Genomic DNA, 20,359 nt, shown 5'->3' with positions numbered 1-20,359 from the left:
ACAGAGCTTTCAATAATTTCAACATTCTGAAATCACAAATCATTCATTTAATGTCAATATTTTTTCAGTAATGTGATAGGGCAGCAGTTCTTGAAACATCATGATCTCTAAATAATTCAAGTTGCGGGATACCATGGACAATAGACAGACAATATCTAAACATGAGAAGACTGAAACTTATTAACGGTGAACATCTGAGAAAAAGAAGTCATAAATAAAATGTCATCTGAGAGTAGGTGGGTTGATCATGTAGGAGGAATAGTGAATAAATAATTGCTAAATCTGACGCAAAATTGATATTTGGGCAATGCCAATAGATTCAGAACAGGGAATCATTTCCTAAGTCCATTGATAGATATCAGGGGATCTGTGAATTTGGTGGAAAATTACTGCTTTATATCTATACAAACAGAGGCAGCTAGAGTAGGCAGTGGATAGAGTGCGGGGCCTAGAGTTGAAAAGACCTGAGTTGAAAACTAGCTTCAGTCATTTACTAGCTGTGTGATCTGGACCTGGGTTTAAGTGAGCCAGGGCTGGGCAAAGTCATCAGTCTCTCTCTCCTCCAAAGCCATATGGGTCCAGTGGCAAGACATAGATCAGGACAATTAGAGATGGCCGAGGATGAAGTGCGTAACCTGCACCTTTTTAAGGTAAGGTTTGTCCCAGCTCTCAGACTGGCTGAGGCAACATTCATTCAGTGATTAAAGCTAGGTATGAAATGAAACAAAAGAAAACATCTTTTATCTACTCAAAAAATCAGTCTATAAGGGGAAGATCCACTAGTTATCAGGCCAGAAGAGAAATAATTGTCATTTACACTCACTCTGAGCCATCAAAATCCAAACATTAACAAAGGGAGGCTTGGGCTCTGACTTTTTATTTGCCAGTCCAATTCATTTGCCAATAAAGACAGGGCCTTCCTGGTGTGCTTGCTGTTCTTTAGAAAAACAGAAGTTGTATGATCAGATCAGTTCACTTAACATCTGTCCACTTCTGTTTCCTCAGCTCTAAAATAGCAATCATAATAACACTTACCACCCAGTGTTATTGTCAAGATTAAATGATATAAAATATGCAAGATTCTTAGCACAGTAACTGGCATTTAGATATGCTTGTTTCCTTCCTTCCCCACTACATAATTGGTTTCTTTTGCAATCCTATGTATTTTTTATTTTATTTTAAATGATATCTTGGTGGTGTCCCTAGAAATCACCGGGAAACCCAAGGTATCCAGCCCACAAAAATGTTTAGGAAGCTTTGATTTATAGAAAGGGCCCAAGCATCTACTCTGTGCCAAGCAGAGTGCTTAGGTCTGTGTGTACAAATAAATGACAAAATCATTAAACAAAAAAACAATCAATTCTCTCAAGGGGTCAGCTATATACAAACCATGCAGATAAAGGATAAACTGGAGATAATCAGAGGAGAAATGGATAAGCATTAAGGGGTATGTTTACTATAGTGTAAACAAAGGCATCTCCAAGTCACTATGTACGAAACTTAGTTAATTATCTCCTCTTCCCCAAACCAGTCCAACTTCTCACTTACTAAATTTAAGTTGAAGGGAGGAATCTGTCCTCCCAGGAACCCACATTCACCATCTCTGGATTGTCCTGAACACCTCAGTCCCTCCATATAGCCCATTAGTTACCAGATTTTGCTTTTCATCTACCTCCACTATTTTTTTTTATCTAGCCCACTGATATGCTCTGGTGGCACAGTGGATAAAGCACTGGGCCTGGAGTCAGGAAGAACAAATTCAAATCAGGCCTCAAACACTTAACTACTTGTGTGAGACAGGGCAAGTGACTTAAGCTCTATTTGCCTCAGTTTCCCATCTGTAAAATGGGGATAATAATAGCACCAAGCTCCCAATGCTGCTGTGAGTAGAAAATGAGATAATATTTGTAAAGTACTTAGCACACTGCCTAGCATGGAGTAGCCACTTTATAAATGTTAGCTGCTATCGTTATTATCATTATTATTAATTATTATTACTTTTCATGGGACTATAGCAAGACCTTTCTCACTGGTATCATTATTCTGGTATGTCCTTTACCTAATTAACCCTCTCTATATTTGGCAAAATGATTTCCCTAAAATTTAGGTATGATCATCTCACTTTTCTCCTCTGTAAATTCCAAAAGGTCCCATTTGTCTCTAGTCTCAAATATTAGTTCCCCCCTTTAATTTTTAGGGCTCTTTGGAAACCTGACCCTCAACTTAACTTTCCACCCTTATTCTACATTACTCTAAGGGAAATTAATATTATACTGTTTTATTAATTACCACTGATTAATTTGTGATCCACCCTTTCCCTCCTATTTTGGTCAAGACAACATGTCCTGAAAAGGCCAAGGGTGGAGAACATGAAGTGATAATGTGCTGTAATCACTCCTAGCCCCAAGGCATCTGCTCCATTAGTTTAGGCTGGGCCTCATACAAACAGGACCCTGCCTATCCTTACTGTGTAAAAAAGACACAGTATGAATTAGATCCACCCCCAGGAAGTATGAGCATTATTCTTGCTCTCTTCATTAAAGTTTGGGGTGACCTGGTCTGCACAAGAGAGAAAAAGCCCCTGAAAACCAATATAGGATGGCTTATGTTTTTCAGGTTAAGACTGATTTGTTACTGTTGTCCTGTCGTATCTGTCTCTTTGTGACCCCTTTTTGCGCTTCTCTTCACAAAAATACTAAACTGATTTATCATATCTTGCTCCATCTCTTCTTACAGATGATGAAGTGAGGCAAGGATCATCAAGTGACTTGCCTAGGGTCACATAGATAGTTTGAACTCATTAAGGGGAGTCTTCTTGACTCCAGGCCAGACATTCTGTCTAATGTACCATATAGCTTCCCAGCTAGCAACTTATCTTCCTTAGGAATCATAGAGGGGCAGAAGGGACCATATCTAGGGGCTATCCCACTACCTTCCCCCATCCCAAATATGGGGAGAATCTCAGAACTCTTGGCCTACTTCCTTATTAAAATGTCTACCAATCAGGATTTCCAGGGGAGGTTCCAAAGATGTACTGACAGGCCAATCAGATAGAAGACATAAAAAGATGTAAAGATATTATTGGCTGTTCTTCTGTGACTTTGGCACAAATGGACGCATGCCATTGACCTGTCCTTTATCACATGCCCCATTAATAAATGATATGGTGCTCAACGAAATGACCATGTTATTTGTTGGGAAAATTTGCCTCAGACAGCTCCCAAACTCATGTTTAACATTCACCCTGCTTCCTGTTCCTCCTGAATGAAACACTGTATCTCATCCCCAAGTCTTTGGACTTAAAATATATTCCCCCCACAATTTTGTCGTTTAGAATCCTGGGTCTTTAAAATCCTGCTTAAAAAACACCTGCTTGAAATTTTTTTGAAAGAAATACCCACCATTTCCCCTGTTTTTTATTGACTAGTCTTCTTAAAATATGTACTTTTAAATGTGTTTGTATATCCTTATTTTTAGACAAGTTGCTGAGCTATTTCAGTGGCAGATCATGAGGCATTTTTTTTTAAATTTTTGGTTTGTTTTTTAGTTTTAGTTTCCAACAGCCAGTTTTATAAGACTTTGAATTCCAATTATCTTTTGCTTCCTTCGTACCTCCTTCCTGTCCTCCCTAACCCCCTTCCATAGAAGGCAAGCAATATGATACAGGCCTAATCTCAGACAAAGCAAACGTAAAGATAGATTTAATTAAAAGAGATAAGGAAGGACATTATATCCTGCTAAAAGGAACCATAAACAATGAAGCGATATCATTGTTTAACATATATGCACCAAGGGGTAAGGCATACAAATTCTTAGAGGAGGTTAAGGGAGTTACAGGAAAACTATAATATTGGGAGACCTCAACCTCCCCCTTTCTGAACTTGATAAATCTAACCTCAAAATAAATAAGAAAAAAGTTAAGGAGGTAAACAGAATTTTAGAAAAGGCACATATGATAGACCTCTGGAGAAAACTGAATGGGGATAAAAAGGAATATACTTTCTTCTCAAAAGTACATAGCACATACTCAAAAATTGACCATGTAATAATGCATAAAAACCTCACAATCCAGTGCAAAAAGGCAGAAGTAGCTGAAGCATCCTTTTCAGATCATGATGCAATAAGAATCATTTTTAATAAAGAACCATGGAAAAATAAGCTAAAAACTAATTGGAAACTAATCTAATTCTAAAGAATGAGTGGGCCAAAGAACAAATCAGAGAAACAATTAATACCTTCATTCAAGAGAATGACAATAATGAAACAACATACCAAAACTTATGGGATACAGCAAAAGCAGTTCTTAGGGGAAGTTTTATATCCCTAAATGCTTACATGAATAAAATAGGGAAAAAGGAGATTAATGATCTGGGCATACAGCTGAAAAAGCTAGAAAAAGAGCCAATTGAAAATCCCCAATTAAATACCAAATTAGAAATTCTGAGAATCAAAGAACAGATTAATAAAACTGAAACCAAGAAAACTATTCAATTAATAAATAAAACAAAGAGCTGGTTTTATGAAAAAAAAACAATAAAATTGATAAACCATTGGTCAATTTAATTAAAAAAAGAAAGAATAAAATCAAAAAATACCAGTATCAAAAATGAAAAGGGTGAGGTCACCTCTAATGAAGAGGAAATCAAAACAATAATTAGGAATTATTTTGCCCAATTGTATGTCTATAAATTTGACAACCTTAGAGATATGGATGAATATCTACAAAAACATAAACTGCCCAGGCTAACAGAGAAGGAAGTGAAATTTCTTAATAACCCCATCTCAGAAAAAGAAATTGAGCATGCCATCAATGAACTCCCTAGGAAAAAATCTCCAGGGCCAGATGGTTTTACATGTGAATTCTATCAAACATTTAAAGAATAACTAATTCCGATACTTTGTAGACTATTTGGGAAAATAGGTAAAGAAGGAATCCTACCAAATTCTTTTAATGACACAAATATGGTACTAATACCCAAACCAGGTAGAGTCAAAACAGAGAAAGAAAATTATAGACCAATTTGCCTAATAAATATTGATGCAAAAATTTTAAATAAAATATTAGCAAAAATACTGCAGCAACTCATCATGAGAATAATACACTATGACCAGGTAGGATTTATTCCAGGAATGCAAGGCTGGTTCAATATTAGGAAAACGATTAGCATAATTGACCATATCAACAACAAAACTAGCAGAAACCATATGATCATCTCAATAGACGCAGAAAAAGCCTTGACAAAATACAACACCCATTCCTATAAAAACACTAGAAAGCATAAGAATAAATGGAACCTTCCTTAAAATTATAAATAGCATCTACCTAAAACCATCAACAAACATTATCTGTAATGGGGATAAGCTAGATGCATTCCCAATAAGATCAGGGGTGAAACGAGGATGTCCATTATCACCCCTACTATTCAATTTGGTACTAGAAAACTTAGCTGTAGCAATAAGAGAAGAAAAAGAAATTGAAGGAATTAGATTAGGAAAAGAAGAAACTAAATTATCACTTTTTGCAGATGATTTGATGATTTATTTAGAGAATCCTAGAGAATCAAGTAAAAAACTACTTGAAATAATAAACAACTTTAGCAAAGTTGCAGGATATAAAATAAACCCACATAAATCCTCATCATTCCTATACATTACTGACAAAGCCCAACAGCAAGAGATAGAAAGAGAAATTCCATTCAAAGTCACTGTAGACACTATAAAATATTTGGGAGTCTATTTGCCAAGAGAAACCCAGGGCCTATGTGAACATAACTATGAAAGACTTTTCACACGAATAAAGTCAGATCTGAATAAATAGAAAAATATCAGTTGCTCATGGTTAGGCTGAGCTAATATAATAAAAATGTCAATTTTACCTAAATCAATCTATCTATTCAGTGCCATATCAATCGAACTACCAAAAAATTATTTTACTGAGCTGGACAAAATTATAACAAAATTGATCTGGAAAAACAAGAGCTCTAGAATATCTAGGGTATTAATGAAAAGACATGCTAGAGAAGTTAGCCTAGCCATACCAGATGTTAAACTGTACTACAGAGCAGCAGCCATCAAAGCTACCTGGTACTGGCTAAGAAACAGAGGTGTGGATCAGTGGAATAGGATAGGAATACAAGATGGAGAAGTCAACAACTATAGCAATCTACTCTTTGATAAACCCAAAGAGGCCAGCTTCTGGGCTAATAATTCACTATTTCACAAAAACTGTTGGGAAAATTGGAAAATGGTAGGATAGAAACTGGGCATAGACCAATATCTTACACCATATACCAAAATAAAGTCAAAATGGGTTCATGAATTAGGAGTAAAGCCTGATACTATAAATAATTTTGGAGAGCAAGGAATAGTTGACTTATGAGATTTATGGAAAAAAAAAGAATTCATGACCCAACAAGAGATAGAGAGCATTACAAAATGCAAAATGGATAGTTTTGATTATGTTAAATTGAAATGCTTTTGTACAAAAAAAAAAAGCCAATGCAACAAAGATTAGGAGGGAAGCAGAAAATTGGGAGAAAATATTTGCAACTAGTATCTCTGATAAAGGCCTCATTTCTAAAATATACAGGGAACAGAGCCAAATATATAGGAATACAAGCCATTCTCCAATTGAGAAATGGTCAAAGGATATGAACAGGCAGTTTTCAGAGGAAGAAATTAAAGCTATCTATAGGCATATGAAAAAATGCTCTGGATCACTACTGATTAGAGAAATGCAAATCAAAACGACTCTTAGATACCACATCTCTCCTATCAGATTGGCTAAAATAACAAAACAGGAAAATGATAAATGCTGCAAAGGTTGTGGGGAAATTGGAACATTGTTACATTGCTGGCGGAGTTGTGAGCTGATCCAGCCATTTTGAAGAGCAATTTGGAACTATGCCCAAAGGGCTATAGAAATGTTCATACCCTTTGACCCAGCAATACCACTTCTAGGGTTGTATCCCAAAGAAATCACACAAGCGGGTAAAGGACCCATATGTACAAGGATATTTATAGCGGCTCTTTTTGTGGTAGCCAAGAATTGGAAATCAAAGGGATGCCCATCAATTGGGGAATGGCTGAACAAGCTGTGGTACATGAAGGTAATGGAATATTATTGTGCCATAAGAAATGGGGATGATACGGACTTCATAACAACCCGGAAAAACCTACACGACATAATGCTGAGTGAGCGGAGCAGAGCCAGGAGAACACTGTATACAACCCCAGATGTATGGATTCCGTGAGGACCAACCACGACAGACTTCGCTCTTCTCAGTAACACAAGGTGCAGGCACAATTCCAAAGGACTCACGATGGAGAATGCTGTCTACATCCAGAGAAAGAACTATGAAGTATGAATGCAGATTGAGGCACACTTCATGCTCGCCTTTTTTGCTTCTCTTTTATTTTTGTTTTTGGGTTGTTTTTTTTTTTTGGTTCTGCTTCTTCTTTCTCATATTCATTCCATTGGTTGTAATTCTTCTCCACAACTTGATTAGTGTATAAATTAATTCAATGCGAAGTTATACATGATAGTTATATGAGATTCAATGCCGTCTTGGGGAGGGAGGTGGGAGGGTGGGGAGAAAATCTGGAACTCAAAATTATGTAGAACCGTGTGTTGTAAACTAAAAATAAAAATAAATTAAAAAAATAAGACTTTGAATTCCAATTTTTTTGCTTCCTCTGTACCTCCTTCCTCTCCTCCCCAACCCCCTCTTGTAGAAGGCAAGCAATCTGATACAGGCTATACATGTAGAATCATAATAAATCCATGTCCACATTAGTTATGTTGTGAAAGAAGAATCAGAACAAAAGGGAAAATCCACAAGAAAGGAAAAAAAAAGAGGGAATATAGTATGCTGTGATCTACATTCAGACTCCATAATTCTTTCTCCGGTTGTGGATAGCTTTGTCCATCATGAGTTCTTTAGAACTATCTTAGACCATTATATTGCTGAGAAGAGCTAGGTCTATCAAAATTAATCGGGTTGATCATTGCATAATGTTGTTGTTACTTTGTGCAATGTTCTCATGGTTCTGTTCACTTCACTCAGCATCATTCCATGTAAGTCTTTCTAGGTTTTTCTGAAATCCACTTGCTCATCATTTCTTATAGCACAGTAGTATTCTATTACATTCATATACCACAAATTGTTCAGCCATTCTCCAGTTGATGGGCATCCCTTCAATTTCCAATCGACAGTCACCACAAAAAGAGCTGCTATAAAGATTTTTGTACATGTGGTTCCTTTTCCATTTTGTATGATCTTTTTGAGATACTGACCTAGTAGTAGTATGGCTGGATCAAAAATATGAACAGTTTCATAGCCATTTGGGTACAGTTTCAAAGAAGCATGGGACTCTTAATCTCAGAGTTGTGTGTTTGTACCCCAAATTGGGTACAGCTGATTTTTACTTGGTGAAATGGATACAGAACTAGGTTTGGAATCAAGAATACTCTTCTTCATGAGTGGAATGGTAAGTAGGGTGGGACTTTTATTTTACTGTTTTCTCTTTAGGAATGCTAAGGTAATCAACTACCTTTGATGTGTCTTGCCTTTCATATGTGATGGAAAGCAAAGTGGACTTTCTGTTGTCTTTGTTTTGGAGTGCTTCTCAGCACTAAGGAATCTTTGATTGAATCAGGAGCCTTTGATGACGAGCTTATGTCAAGGGAATGCCTAGTTCACATTGATCTGAGTTGCTTTTAGTTGCATGGTTATGATGCACTTTGACCCTGAGACTTGCGTATAAGATCAGAGGTTAGCATTTTGCCTTTGGAGGAATGCTCAGTGGAAGAGTGTTGGTGACAAGACTCTGGGTAGCCACTTTTTAGGACCTCCTGGCTTTGAAAAATCCACATATCTGTGCTTGACTGGTAACTACGTATATTATGATTTGTCAGACAGAAATCTGCCTGTTAATCAGTTTATATTGTCTTTGTAATTTCTGTTTGCATTTGCTTTGATGTTCAGGGTGCTAGCTTTTCCCCCTGAACTAAGTGAATATTATATGTATGTTTAAATAAAGTAAGAATGCAAACCCCTTAAAGTTTCTTTCCTTAGAAAAGCAGATGAAAGACCCAGTGCTGGCAGCCCTTCTCTATCTTGGTATTGTTGGTCTTTCACCTCCACAACAAATGCTAGCAACATTGTTGTTACAATGAGGGCAAATCCAGCCCTGGACAATTAATATCTTTGTGACCCTGGGCAACACTGTTTGCCTTAGTTTCCTCATCTGTAAAATGAGATGGACAGGGTTATAGTAAACCACTCCAGTATCTTTGCCAAGAAAATCCAAAATGCTATCACAATGAATCAGAAATGACTAAATGAAAATAACAGATTAATGTTAACAATAAAACATAAGCCATCTCAGGCAGGTTTTCAGTGACTTTTTCTCCATTTTGCAAACTAGGTCACCACAAATTTTAGTGAAGAGAGCTAGGAAAATGTTTACTCTCTGTCAGCAATAATATGACTCAACAACGACAAATTTGTGCGTACATGTTGTTTCTCCCAAAGGACTTTAAACTTCCTTCAGGAAAGCTGAAAAGCAAACATCTCTAGGCAGCCTTGTTGATCTCCACAGTTCCTATTACCACCCCTCTGTTGTTATACATGTTGTGTGTGTATGTGTGTGTGTGTGTATGTGTAGTGTGCTTGTGTAAATATGCATATAGATATATAGTATCTATGTACATTCTTCTCATCTCCCAATTAGAATATGAACTTCTTCATGGTATGAGCTGTTTTTGTTTCTTTTCTTTGTATTCCAGGTGTTTACCCCAGTGCTTGGCATTTAGTAAAGGCTTCATTTTAATGCTTATTGATTTATTGGCTAATGTCAGATGACATAATTACTGCAAAGCAAAATGATTTCCTGAAATATATCTTTAATAAGTAGCAACACCATTTTCCCCCAATAACCTGGACTATTGCACAAATATAAATTGCTGGCCATGGAGTCCATAATTGGAGAGCCCCATGGGAATAGATTTGGCCAAGGTAATTTATAAAAGTAAATATATTTAGAATTTATATGTTTATTGTTGTGGTTGTTTTGTTGTCGTTTGTCCTTCATTCTCCAAGAGGATTCATGACATATGAAGGGTGATGTCTTGACTTGCTCATGGATTGAATTTAAGTGAGGCAAAGCTGTGCAAAGTCATCAGCCTCTCTCTCTTCTCCAAAGTGATCACAGTCCAGTAGCCAGACAAATGCCAAAACAACTGATGATGGCCCAGGATGCAGTGGGTGAACTTGGCCTTCCTAAATTAAAGTCTTTCCCAGGTCTCAGTTTGTCTAAGGCCATGGCCATTCAAAGACTAAGGTCTAGGTAAAATTGACACAAAATATAGACAAATGTAGCATCAGAAAGGTATTAATCTGGAAGGGTAAGAACTTTGAAGTACAAATTCTGGCTGGAACAGAAGAAATCACTATTTACTCTTCTTCTATGCCATCAAAATATAAACTGTGAGTTAGAGAGGCTCAGGTTGGGGCTATTGCTGACTATTCAAAGAAAGCTAGAATGATTGGGGTTTATAGGTCACAGGTAAGTAGCTCCCTTTAAAAAAATATGGGCTTTTTACGAGCCTGTTTTTTTTTCCAGAGCTATATCTGGAGAAATGAATAATGAAAGCTGTACATGACAAAAAGTAAATTGTCTCAGCTTTTTTGGGAAAAAATAAGAAGAAAAAAAGATGGAAGGAGAAGGAGGAATAAGAAGAGAAGGAAAAGAAGAAGGGGAAGAAGAAGAGAAAGAAAAGGAAAAAGAAGCAGAATAAGAGGAAGAAAAAGAGGAAAGACAAGAAGAGGAAAAAGGAGGATGAAGAAGAGAAGGAGTAGAAGAGGAGGAGGAGGAATCAATTGTATTGAGTGCTTATTTTGCTCTGCACAAATTGGCACATTTTTAATGTTTCTCTGAATTCATTTTACCCTAACTATGACCACTACCACGTAATCCCAGGCAGAGTTTATCCACTAACCTTAATCAGGTGGACTTCTGGCCACAGACTAGACTCATACTAACAGATATACTAAAAACCTCAGACCAATCAACCTGTTCTATTACAACCCAACATATTTAAAGAGTTAAAGTAGTTGAACTGCCTCATTGACATACTTCCAAATAGAACCAATTATTAATCCTCAGAGGAGATAAGGGGCCAATATATCATCCAGTCCCTACACTGAATGTAGTTCATATTAAATCTCCCATTACAGTGAGTGAGAAAAGAATTGAAGAGGATAGGCTGGATTGCTTCCTTGACAGAACCTTTTGCAGAGAGCAGTGTCTCCCTCTGATTGCTGTACTTCGTGTTTTCCTTGGTCTACACCTGGTGAAAGGGTAGTGGAAAAGGGAGGAATCTGCATGGGGAAGATTAAAGGAATATCTCTCAGCTGGACTTGGGCAGTAAGAGAAATACCATTTGAGGAACTGACTTCAGGAGGGGATGTCTAATGCGAGGACTTTTAAACTGCTGCTGTTCTCATGGTACCTGTAAATATGATTTTATACCTTTTTTAGTTTTAAATACATGTTTTGTATTATTAGACGTAAACCTGGTTATATCTCAAATCTTATACTTTTGAATATTTTTCCTGATCTATTTATGGGAAAGATATCGTCAAAAGGAGAGACAGAGACAGACAAAAAACACACAAATACAGAGACACAGAGAGAGACAGAGACACACAGAGAGAGATGGAGATCCACAGGCAGAGACAGACAAAAAATAAGGGGAGATGGAGAGAGACAGAATGAATTTGTATGGGTTGGCAATGGAACAAATAATTCTTTTTGTTGTTCTGAAATATGTTTGATCTTAAATTTCTATGACTGTTCTATATATAGTAGTGAAGGTGCTGAACACATTAAGATGGGAGAGTGGATATCCGGTAAAAAGTACTGGAAAAAATAACATATTGAATTAAAAGACCTGTGTTCAACACCTGCCTCAGATATTCATTAACTATGTAACTTTGGACTAGGTACTCCCTGTGCTTTAGTTACTCCATCTGTAAAATGACAGCTTTGGAACTGATCTTCTCTAAGGTCATTTCCATCTCAAAATCCTATAATTCCACCTTCCCAAGACACAGTCACAAATTTTTCAGTTTCTACCCCTATTCATTCTAATTCTCTCCTCTGAAATGTAAGATGTGCTTCATTTTCTCTCTGTGTGTATGTCTGTGTGAGATCAATTTCATCAAAGTGATTTTGTGATGTCTATGGTAAAAAACGTCATATATGCCTTGCATGGAAGAAAAAAAAAACTTAAAAGCAACTTACATTTCAAAAGAATACTTTTGGAAAAAAAATTACATATGACAGTGCATACAGTGAGTTATTCTCAAACTAATGCATTCTTCCACTGATTTAACTAAACGACCTCACCCAAGAAAAAAGAAATAAAGAAACAAGAAGTAAGGTCATGGCAGTATTCGCAATCTAAATTCATTTGTCTATATTTTTTTATGAGTAAGATGAGACTACGTGAATTCTACAAGTGAATTTTCAGGTGAGCTTCACCATTTCTAATCTATTCTGGAGTATGTGTGAAAAACATGTTAAGGCTTCGAAAGGATTCTGTGTGAAATAACACTATAACGTGGGTGTTTTATGATCATTCCCATCATACAGATTATGAATTAGGGGATTGAATAAGTAATTGACTTTGGAATAATCCAAATTTTTAAACTCTTGAAACATACATGCATGTATGGTAAAATGTCATAATAAAATAGAAACCATTCAATACTGGAGAGTAATGTTGCTATTTGAACCACTCCTAGATACTCCCTCTCTTAGAGTCTGCACAGAAATCTTCAGGCATAATTTTAAATGTAAACACTTAGTTGATGCCTCTTCTGTACTTCACATTATGTATATTTGCCATCATAAACTACACAGTTAGGATTATAACTCAAAATTCCCATAGAATGTGAGAAGTGCTTTTAAAAAAGGAAACTCAAAATAGAAAAGCCAAGATTTGGAATTTGAAAGGAGAGAGGCATGCAGATTAAAAAACACATCAGGTAGAGTAGGTTAACGTTTTCTCATTTGAGTAGTACTGGACACATATTTTTACCCTCAAACTTTATTTCTATTTCACATATCTGATTTAGATTATATAAGAAGATAAATAACAACAGCAACAAAACCTCTAGTGATTCTTCACAGATAGGCAAGAATCCTTAAGGGTCTGGATAAGGAATGGGTGGGTTATTAAAACTGATAATCTTTCCTAATGATTTTATATATTATTAATTATGGCAATAGATTAGAAGATACTGTAATCATCAAATAAAACATGTATGTTAAAGTGTGGTGACAATCTGAATGGAGAGAAGGGAACAAAATTTGGAGACATTTTATAGATGGAATTGGCATGACCTGGCAACAAATTGGATGCAGGAGATGTGGGAAAGGGGATATTCAAGGACAATTATGAGATCACAAACCTTGGTGACTAGAAGAAGGATGATGAGCTTAAAAATATGGATTTTAGAAAAAGCACAGGGTAAAGAACAGGGAGATAACTTCATTTTTACCTGTAGTGTTTTGTATACAACCTCCATATAGGCTGGATGAGGTGTCAAACAGGCAATTGAAGGATAGGAGTACAGGAGAAATAATTAGTTTGTACATATATATTCAAAAGTGACCTGTGCAGACATTGCGCTTATATTTATGAACGGAGAAGTTATCAATAAGGGTCAGAATGTAAAAGGGGAAGACAGGAAGGTCCAAGTCAAAGGCATGAAGGTTATCCATTCTAAACAGGAAGGATGTGATTAGTAGTTCAGCAAAGGTGAAAAAGAAAGAAAAACTAGAGAGCTGTGATGAGAACCAGTAAATGACTCTACCATGGAAGCCAGAGTGGGGAAAGAATATTTAGAAGGAAAGAATGGTCAGACGGATCCAAACCTGATAAAAGTTACATATTTTTTAAAAGTTCAGAGGAGGAAAGGAAGGTGAATACAGGGATTGAAAAATGGCTAACTGATTCAAAGGAGAACCATTCACTTTGATAAGTACTCAGTCAATGTATCCTGAATGATTGATTTCTGTCAGGCGGTAGAGTCAGATCATAATATGGCACAGTGTTAAGAAGTGTATAAAAAGCGGATGGCATCAATTATGTATAGAATTTTTTCTAAAAGTTCAGAGGGTTACAAATCAAAGTTTTTTTTTTGATTATTTTAAAAATCAGATGTACCCAAATATATATTTTACACAACAAAAGGAGAGGGAGGGAGGGAGAAAAAAAGGAAGAGGGAAAGGGAGAAAGGGAGAGGGAGACAGAGTGAACCTTAAACAAAAGAGGCAGCTGATAGATTGCAAAAGGAGGGGGGAGGGTCTGGATTTGCCAGTGGAGAATATATGACAACTCCTTTTATTCATATCCTGGTTGAAAAAAATAAAATGTCAACTAGCACTGAAGATAGTGGCCATTAGAGAAATACCTTCAGGTGAAAGAATTCTTTCAAAGAGTGAAAGAGTATTGAAGAAGAGACTGAAAATGAAGATCAAGCTGCTATTTAAAATGGAATAATGTAAAGGAAAAATTTCAGGAGAAGAAAGAGACAACTGAGTGGCTGCCAGCTACCAATCAAAGCCAGGTTTTCATTTATTGGAGAGAGGACTGTTGCTGTAGAATTCACAATTCTTCTAGTCCATTGGCTCTTAACCTTGTGTCATGTATTCCTGTGGCAATCTGGGAAAGCCTAGGGGACCTTTTACATTGTGAGAATAATGATTTAAAAAAATATATATATATATGTATATATATAAAAGTGCATGTGCAGGTGTGTATACGTATATACATATACATATGTGTCCATATGTCTACACATGGGTAAACATACATATATGCTTACATACATGCATATATTTCTGTACTTATATATATATGTATACATATATATATAGAGAGAGAGAGAGAGAGACAGAGAGACAGAGAGACAGAGAGATAGGTTACCAGAGAATATAATAGCTAATACAATTTAATTACTTATTATAAAATTTTAGGGAAATCAGGTTATTTTCCTCCCTTCTAGTCTTTCCTCTTCCCTATTTATCATGACCATGGTTATCAGAAAATGATCCTACAACTTTTGTGTTAGAAACTTTCATTAGTTCCTCATTGCTTAAAGGAGGGGACCCTGAATTTTTCATTTAGAGCAAATATGGCCACAAACTACTATTCAAAGTTTTATCTGTAAAAATTTTAATGCACAGTCACTCCACTACAGTCAAATAAGTCTGTTCATTTTCTGTAATGATGCCTGAGCTCTCCTACATTCTGCATTTACAATTAAAGCATTTCTCATCTATTGTCTTATTTAACCTTCATAATTAGCTGGAAGGAATTAAGGGGGGTGTAAATGATTGGTAAATACAATTTTCACCATTATGCCAGATGTATGTGTATACATGGAATAGGAAAGAGGAAAAGCATTATGTTTCACAGAATTATAGTGACTTATTTGTATAGAACAAGGCAATGCAGAACTAAAAGATTTCCAAATTAGGGGAACTTCAAAGGCCAATCAATATTATTTCTCCCAAATAATCCTCACTATAGTATTTCCAAGAGAGTCCCATCCAGATTTTGTTTGAAGACACCAGCATGAGAACCTGAGCACCTACTTATTTCTGAAATGGCTCATTCTGCTTACCAACTGCTCTGATTATTAAAGTTCTCCCTCTACCCACATGTAAAAAGAGCTAAATGCATGCAGTCCAGGAGAATGAACACTGTATTTGAAGTCAGAGGAAATTGGTAGACTGAGTTAATTTCCTACTTCAAAATATTTTATACCTCTTTGACCAAATGAAGTCAATTAAAGTCTTTATCCTTTGTGCTATGTAAAATGAGTGGAATGAAATAAGTAGCCCCCAATATTCTTTTTTACCAATAAAACTATGATGTCATGACCATTTTACAACTTCCAACACTTGCTCCAAGTTTTGCAATCTGGAGCCATATGGAACAGACACAATCCCTACTACTCATGATGGCTCTCATGTGCTCTCCAAATATTTTCACTTAAAGTTCAAATATGCTAAGTTCCTTCAATTAATCTTCATAAAACATAAACTGAATACCCTTCAATTATCCCAGTTCTCTTCCTATGGAAAATTTATCATTAATCTATACTCTTCCTACAATATGTCATGGGGAATCAAACACAACAGCCTAAAAGTGGACTGTTCCTGGAAGAGTCAAAGGGGACCATCTCCTTTTTCCTGTAGGATATGATTCCAGTTTGATACCCTAAAATCACATTTGTTTCTCACAGCACACTGCTCTCTCATAAGAAGATTAGTGAGCAGCAATTCAGAAAAAATGCTATTTAATCACACATTTTTCAGTGTATTACTATGAAGATACTTTTTAAAGCCAAGTGAACATTAAATGTATTCTTATTTTATTGTAACTTATTTAATTTGGTATAATATTTTAGCCAATCAAGAATTTATTGAAATCCATCTGTAATCATGGCATTATTTATCCCTCCTTGATTTGTCTCATCTGCAAATAGATTATGAATATTAAGTATATCTTTATCCAAGTGAATGACAAAAACTGTGAAACAGTCTAGAACCAAGAAGAAATGCCAATGGCTCTTAATGGACACTTGATTCTAAGACAATATTAAATCAGTGCTTACTCTTTGTTTCCCAACATTTAATGAATCTCCAATCTATCTAAATATATTATCAGCTAGACCACATGCTCTATTTTGTTTACCAAAATAGCAGGAAAGATTTGATGAAATGCCCTGTTAAAATGGGTTTTTATGATTTAAAAAAAGTATTGTACTCACATGTACTCACTGAGATAACAAATATAATCATATCATAAAAAATTTCAAAATCAATCCACCCCACCACTATTCAAATGAAGAAACTGAGGCAAAGAGAAATTAAGTGACAAACCAGGGTTATGCAACTAGGCAGTGCAGTGAATAGAATGATTGTCTTGAAATCTGAAATACAAGAATTCAAACAAATCCTGCCTATGAAACCTATTAGGTGTATTAGTCTGGGAAAATAAGTTAACTTCTCCTAGCCTCAATTAACTTATCTCCAAAATGAGTAGAATTATAGTGTCTATTCCAAAGGGTTATTTTGAAAATGAAATAACATAGCATACGTAAATCACTTAAAAAAATTAGTGTACAGGACTTTGCAAATACTCTGCAAATGCCAGCTACTATAATTATTAGTAGTATACCTCTAAGGGGGATTTGAACCCAGGTCTTCATGACTTCAGAGCCTGTGCCCTATGCACTACACTCTATGCCTCTTCTCTAAGTCACTTTTATGTATAAGAGCATACAGATTCAAAGAGTATAAATTTCCTAGTTCATATTCATCCAGTGAAGGGGCATTAGGCATATAAATGCAGTCTTCTTTGATTCCAAGGCCTGCTTCTTTCCACATGACTTTTCTAGAGTACAATCCAAAAAAAACTCAAGGCTCCCTTACTGAAAACTTTTACTTTCTTTGCAGACAAAACAACTCTTGCTTGAATTCAACATCTGTATGGAATAAATGGATAATGGAAATAATGTGACTGAATTTATCCTATTGGGGCTGACTGAGAATCCAAAGATGCAGAAAATTGTTTTTGTTGTGTTTTTCATTATGTATGCTGTAACAATGGTGGGTAATATACTCATTTTAATCACTATCGTCCTCAACCCTAGCCTTGATTCCCCAATGTACTATTTTCTTGCCTACTTGTCCTTTGTAGATGCCTGCTATTCCTCTGTTAATACACCTAAACTTATTATAGACTCACTTTATGAAAAGAAAACCATTTCCTTCAATGGTTGCATGATGCAAGTCTTTGGAGAACACTTTTTTGGAGGTGCTGAGGTCATCCTACTCACAGTAATGGCCTATGACCGGTATGTGGCAATTTGCAAACCCCTGCACTACATAACCATCATGAATTCGCGAGTGCGTGCCCTTCTAGTGGGTGTGGTCTGGATAGGAGGCTTCCTTCACGGAACAATACAGATGTTCTTCATAATCAAGATTCCATTTTGTGGTCCCAATGTCATAGATCACTTTATGTGTGACTTAAATCCTTTGCTAAATCTTGCCTGCACTGACACTCACATCCTTGGTTTATTTGTTCCAGCCAACAGTGGTTTCATCTGCTTCTTAACCTTCCTTCTGATAATGATCTCCTATGCTGTCATCCTGAGTTCTCTGAAGACTCAAAGTATGGAGGGGAGACACAAAGCCCTCTCCACCTGTGGTTCCCACATCACTGTGGTCATTTTATTCTTTGTTCCATGTATGTTTATTTACATGAGACCCGCAACAACCTTTCCCATTGATAAAGCTGTTGCAGTCTTCTACACAATGATTACCCCCATGTTAAACCCTTCAATCTACACGCTGAGAAATGCACAAATGAAAAATGCCATCAGAAAATTATTCAGCAGAAAGGAGATTATGGTTAGCCAGTAAAGGCCCCCTAATCAAATCATCAGACACCAAGTCATGTGTGAGAGAAAGGAAAGAAAAAGAAAAGAAAGAAAAAGATTTTATTGGTAAGTGAAGGGAAAATTCAAGGATAACGAAATTGCTATCTAATATTCACTGAGTCTACATCGGGATCATTTTTTCCTATTTGATTTCTTCTAAGGTTTAAAACAGGCTCCCTATGGGGAAGGTACATACTTAGCATTTTCAAGTCATTTTTCATACAGTCAATAAATTAATAATAGAGGGGAATTGGAAGACCTACAGGTCCCATTAAAAGACTGCACTATATCTCTTAATTTCTGAATATATACATATCTAGACACTACAAGTAAAGTAAGCATTAGATTTTTTCAGAAACTGAAATATTAATGTAGGTACAGTTTTCATTAAAAATATCAATTAGAAAGTACAGCCTGGTGGGGTAGCAGGTAAGGAGGAAACGGGCACACCCTGCCCTGCCCCCCTCCGAGCCAGGGCCAAAGTGCAGGAGGCCCCCCAAACTTGGTCCTCCACCCCTACCCCCAAACTAACCTGAGTCCAGCCACTTGAGGGAGGGGAGAGAGAGATGTGGGTGCCACTGCTCTCAGTTATGGGCTATCACCCCAGTACCCACTCCCATGGGGTAGCAGGGCTCCCATCTTTCCCTCCTTCAGTTCTGCCCTCATGAATCATTTTGCATAAAGTAGAGTGAAAAGTTTCACAAGATAACAAACTCCAGGTTATGTATGGGGGTTCCATGGGAGCCAGAGTCCCCCCTCTGCCCTCTGCTGCCTCCCCCTATTCCCTGTCCCCCCACCCCTGGAACAATACATGTTGATCATGTGCAATATTTCTTACTGTGCCAAGAAGCCTCAAAGAACGAGATTAAAGCTGTTTTAACACACGTGAAAAAAATATCAATTAAATTTTACAAGTATTTTGTATTTGCCTACTCTTTATCAGGCATTGTCCACAAGGTCACAGTACTTAATAAATGTGTGTTAACTGACTCAATGCTTGGTGCAAGGGATACATAACCAACAATAAAAATATTGTTGCGCTCATGAAGCTTGTACTATATTATCGGGAAAACATGAATAGTCAGAAGTAAATGCAAAAGAGATATGAAATAAGAACTAAGTAATTTCAGAGGGAGGCCTAACATTTGGGGCATATGGGAACTTAGGGCTGCTCTCACGTAAAAGATGGCACTTTGTCCAAGCCTTCAAGTTTGCCAGAAATCTTACTACGGGGAGAAAATAAGAGGTTTTTTTTTGTTTTGTTTGCTTTGTATTGTTTTACCAAACATGAGAAACAGAAATTGCAAAGGAGATGGAATGCTCTATATGAAGGGTAGCAAGGAGGCCCGTTTTGGAATGCAAAAATTGGGAAGGAAAGCAATGATGAAAATCAAAGGACTACAAATACAGTTGTGGATTATATGCATAAAGAACTCTTCCTACATTCTAAACCTTATTCTTTGCATCTGGTTCGACTGGGTTAAATGTCCATTTAGCTCAACAATCATCTGACCCACATTTCTTTGTCTTATCCATTCCTTTTACAACAATACAACGAAAGTCTTTGTCAAAATTACTGAGAATATCTGGGTAAACCACGCATTCATCACCATCCTGATATTGTAATATTGTAGGTATGTATCTACATCTATCTGAATCTTTATGTTAATTCATATGTTTATAATTTTTATACATTTATGTAAGATTAAGACTGGTTTGTCATGACTTTTTATGTAAAGAAAGACTAAATTTTTGTTACCAATATTTATTTTTCTAGTCATCCATCAATTTGATAGCTTTCAAAGTGTGGTCTCAAGACCCGTGGAGAT

At 36.3% G+C, this 20,359-nt stretch overlaps 1 protein-coding gene across 1 annotated transcript; it reads left to right on the top strand.

The window, feature by feature from the left end:
• Positions 1-17,568: 17,568 nt before the first annotated feature.
• On the top strand, positions 17,569-18,513 carry LOC118853320 (olfactory receptor 4C46-like). Its single transcript, XM_036763337.1, has one exon. It carries the CDS (start codon positions 17,584-17,586, stop codon positions 18,511-18,513), a length of 930 nt encoding a protein of 309 aa, XP_036619232.1. The 5' UTR covers positions 17,569-17,583.
• Positions 18,514-20,359: the final 1,846 nt, after the last annotated feature.

The sequence above is a fragment of the Trichosurus vulpecula genome, chromosome 6 (assembly GCF_011100635.1).
Source record: "Trichosurus vulpecula isolate mTriVul1 chromosome 6, mTriVul1.pri, whole genome shotgun sequence".
Lineage (NCBI taxonomy): Eukaryota > Metazoa > Chordata > Mammalia > Diprotodontia > Phalangeridae > Trichosurus > Trichosurus vulpecula.
Note: the sequence above shows the minus strand (reverse complement) of the source record. Positions and strands in the feature narration are given on the sequence as shown.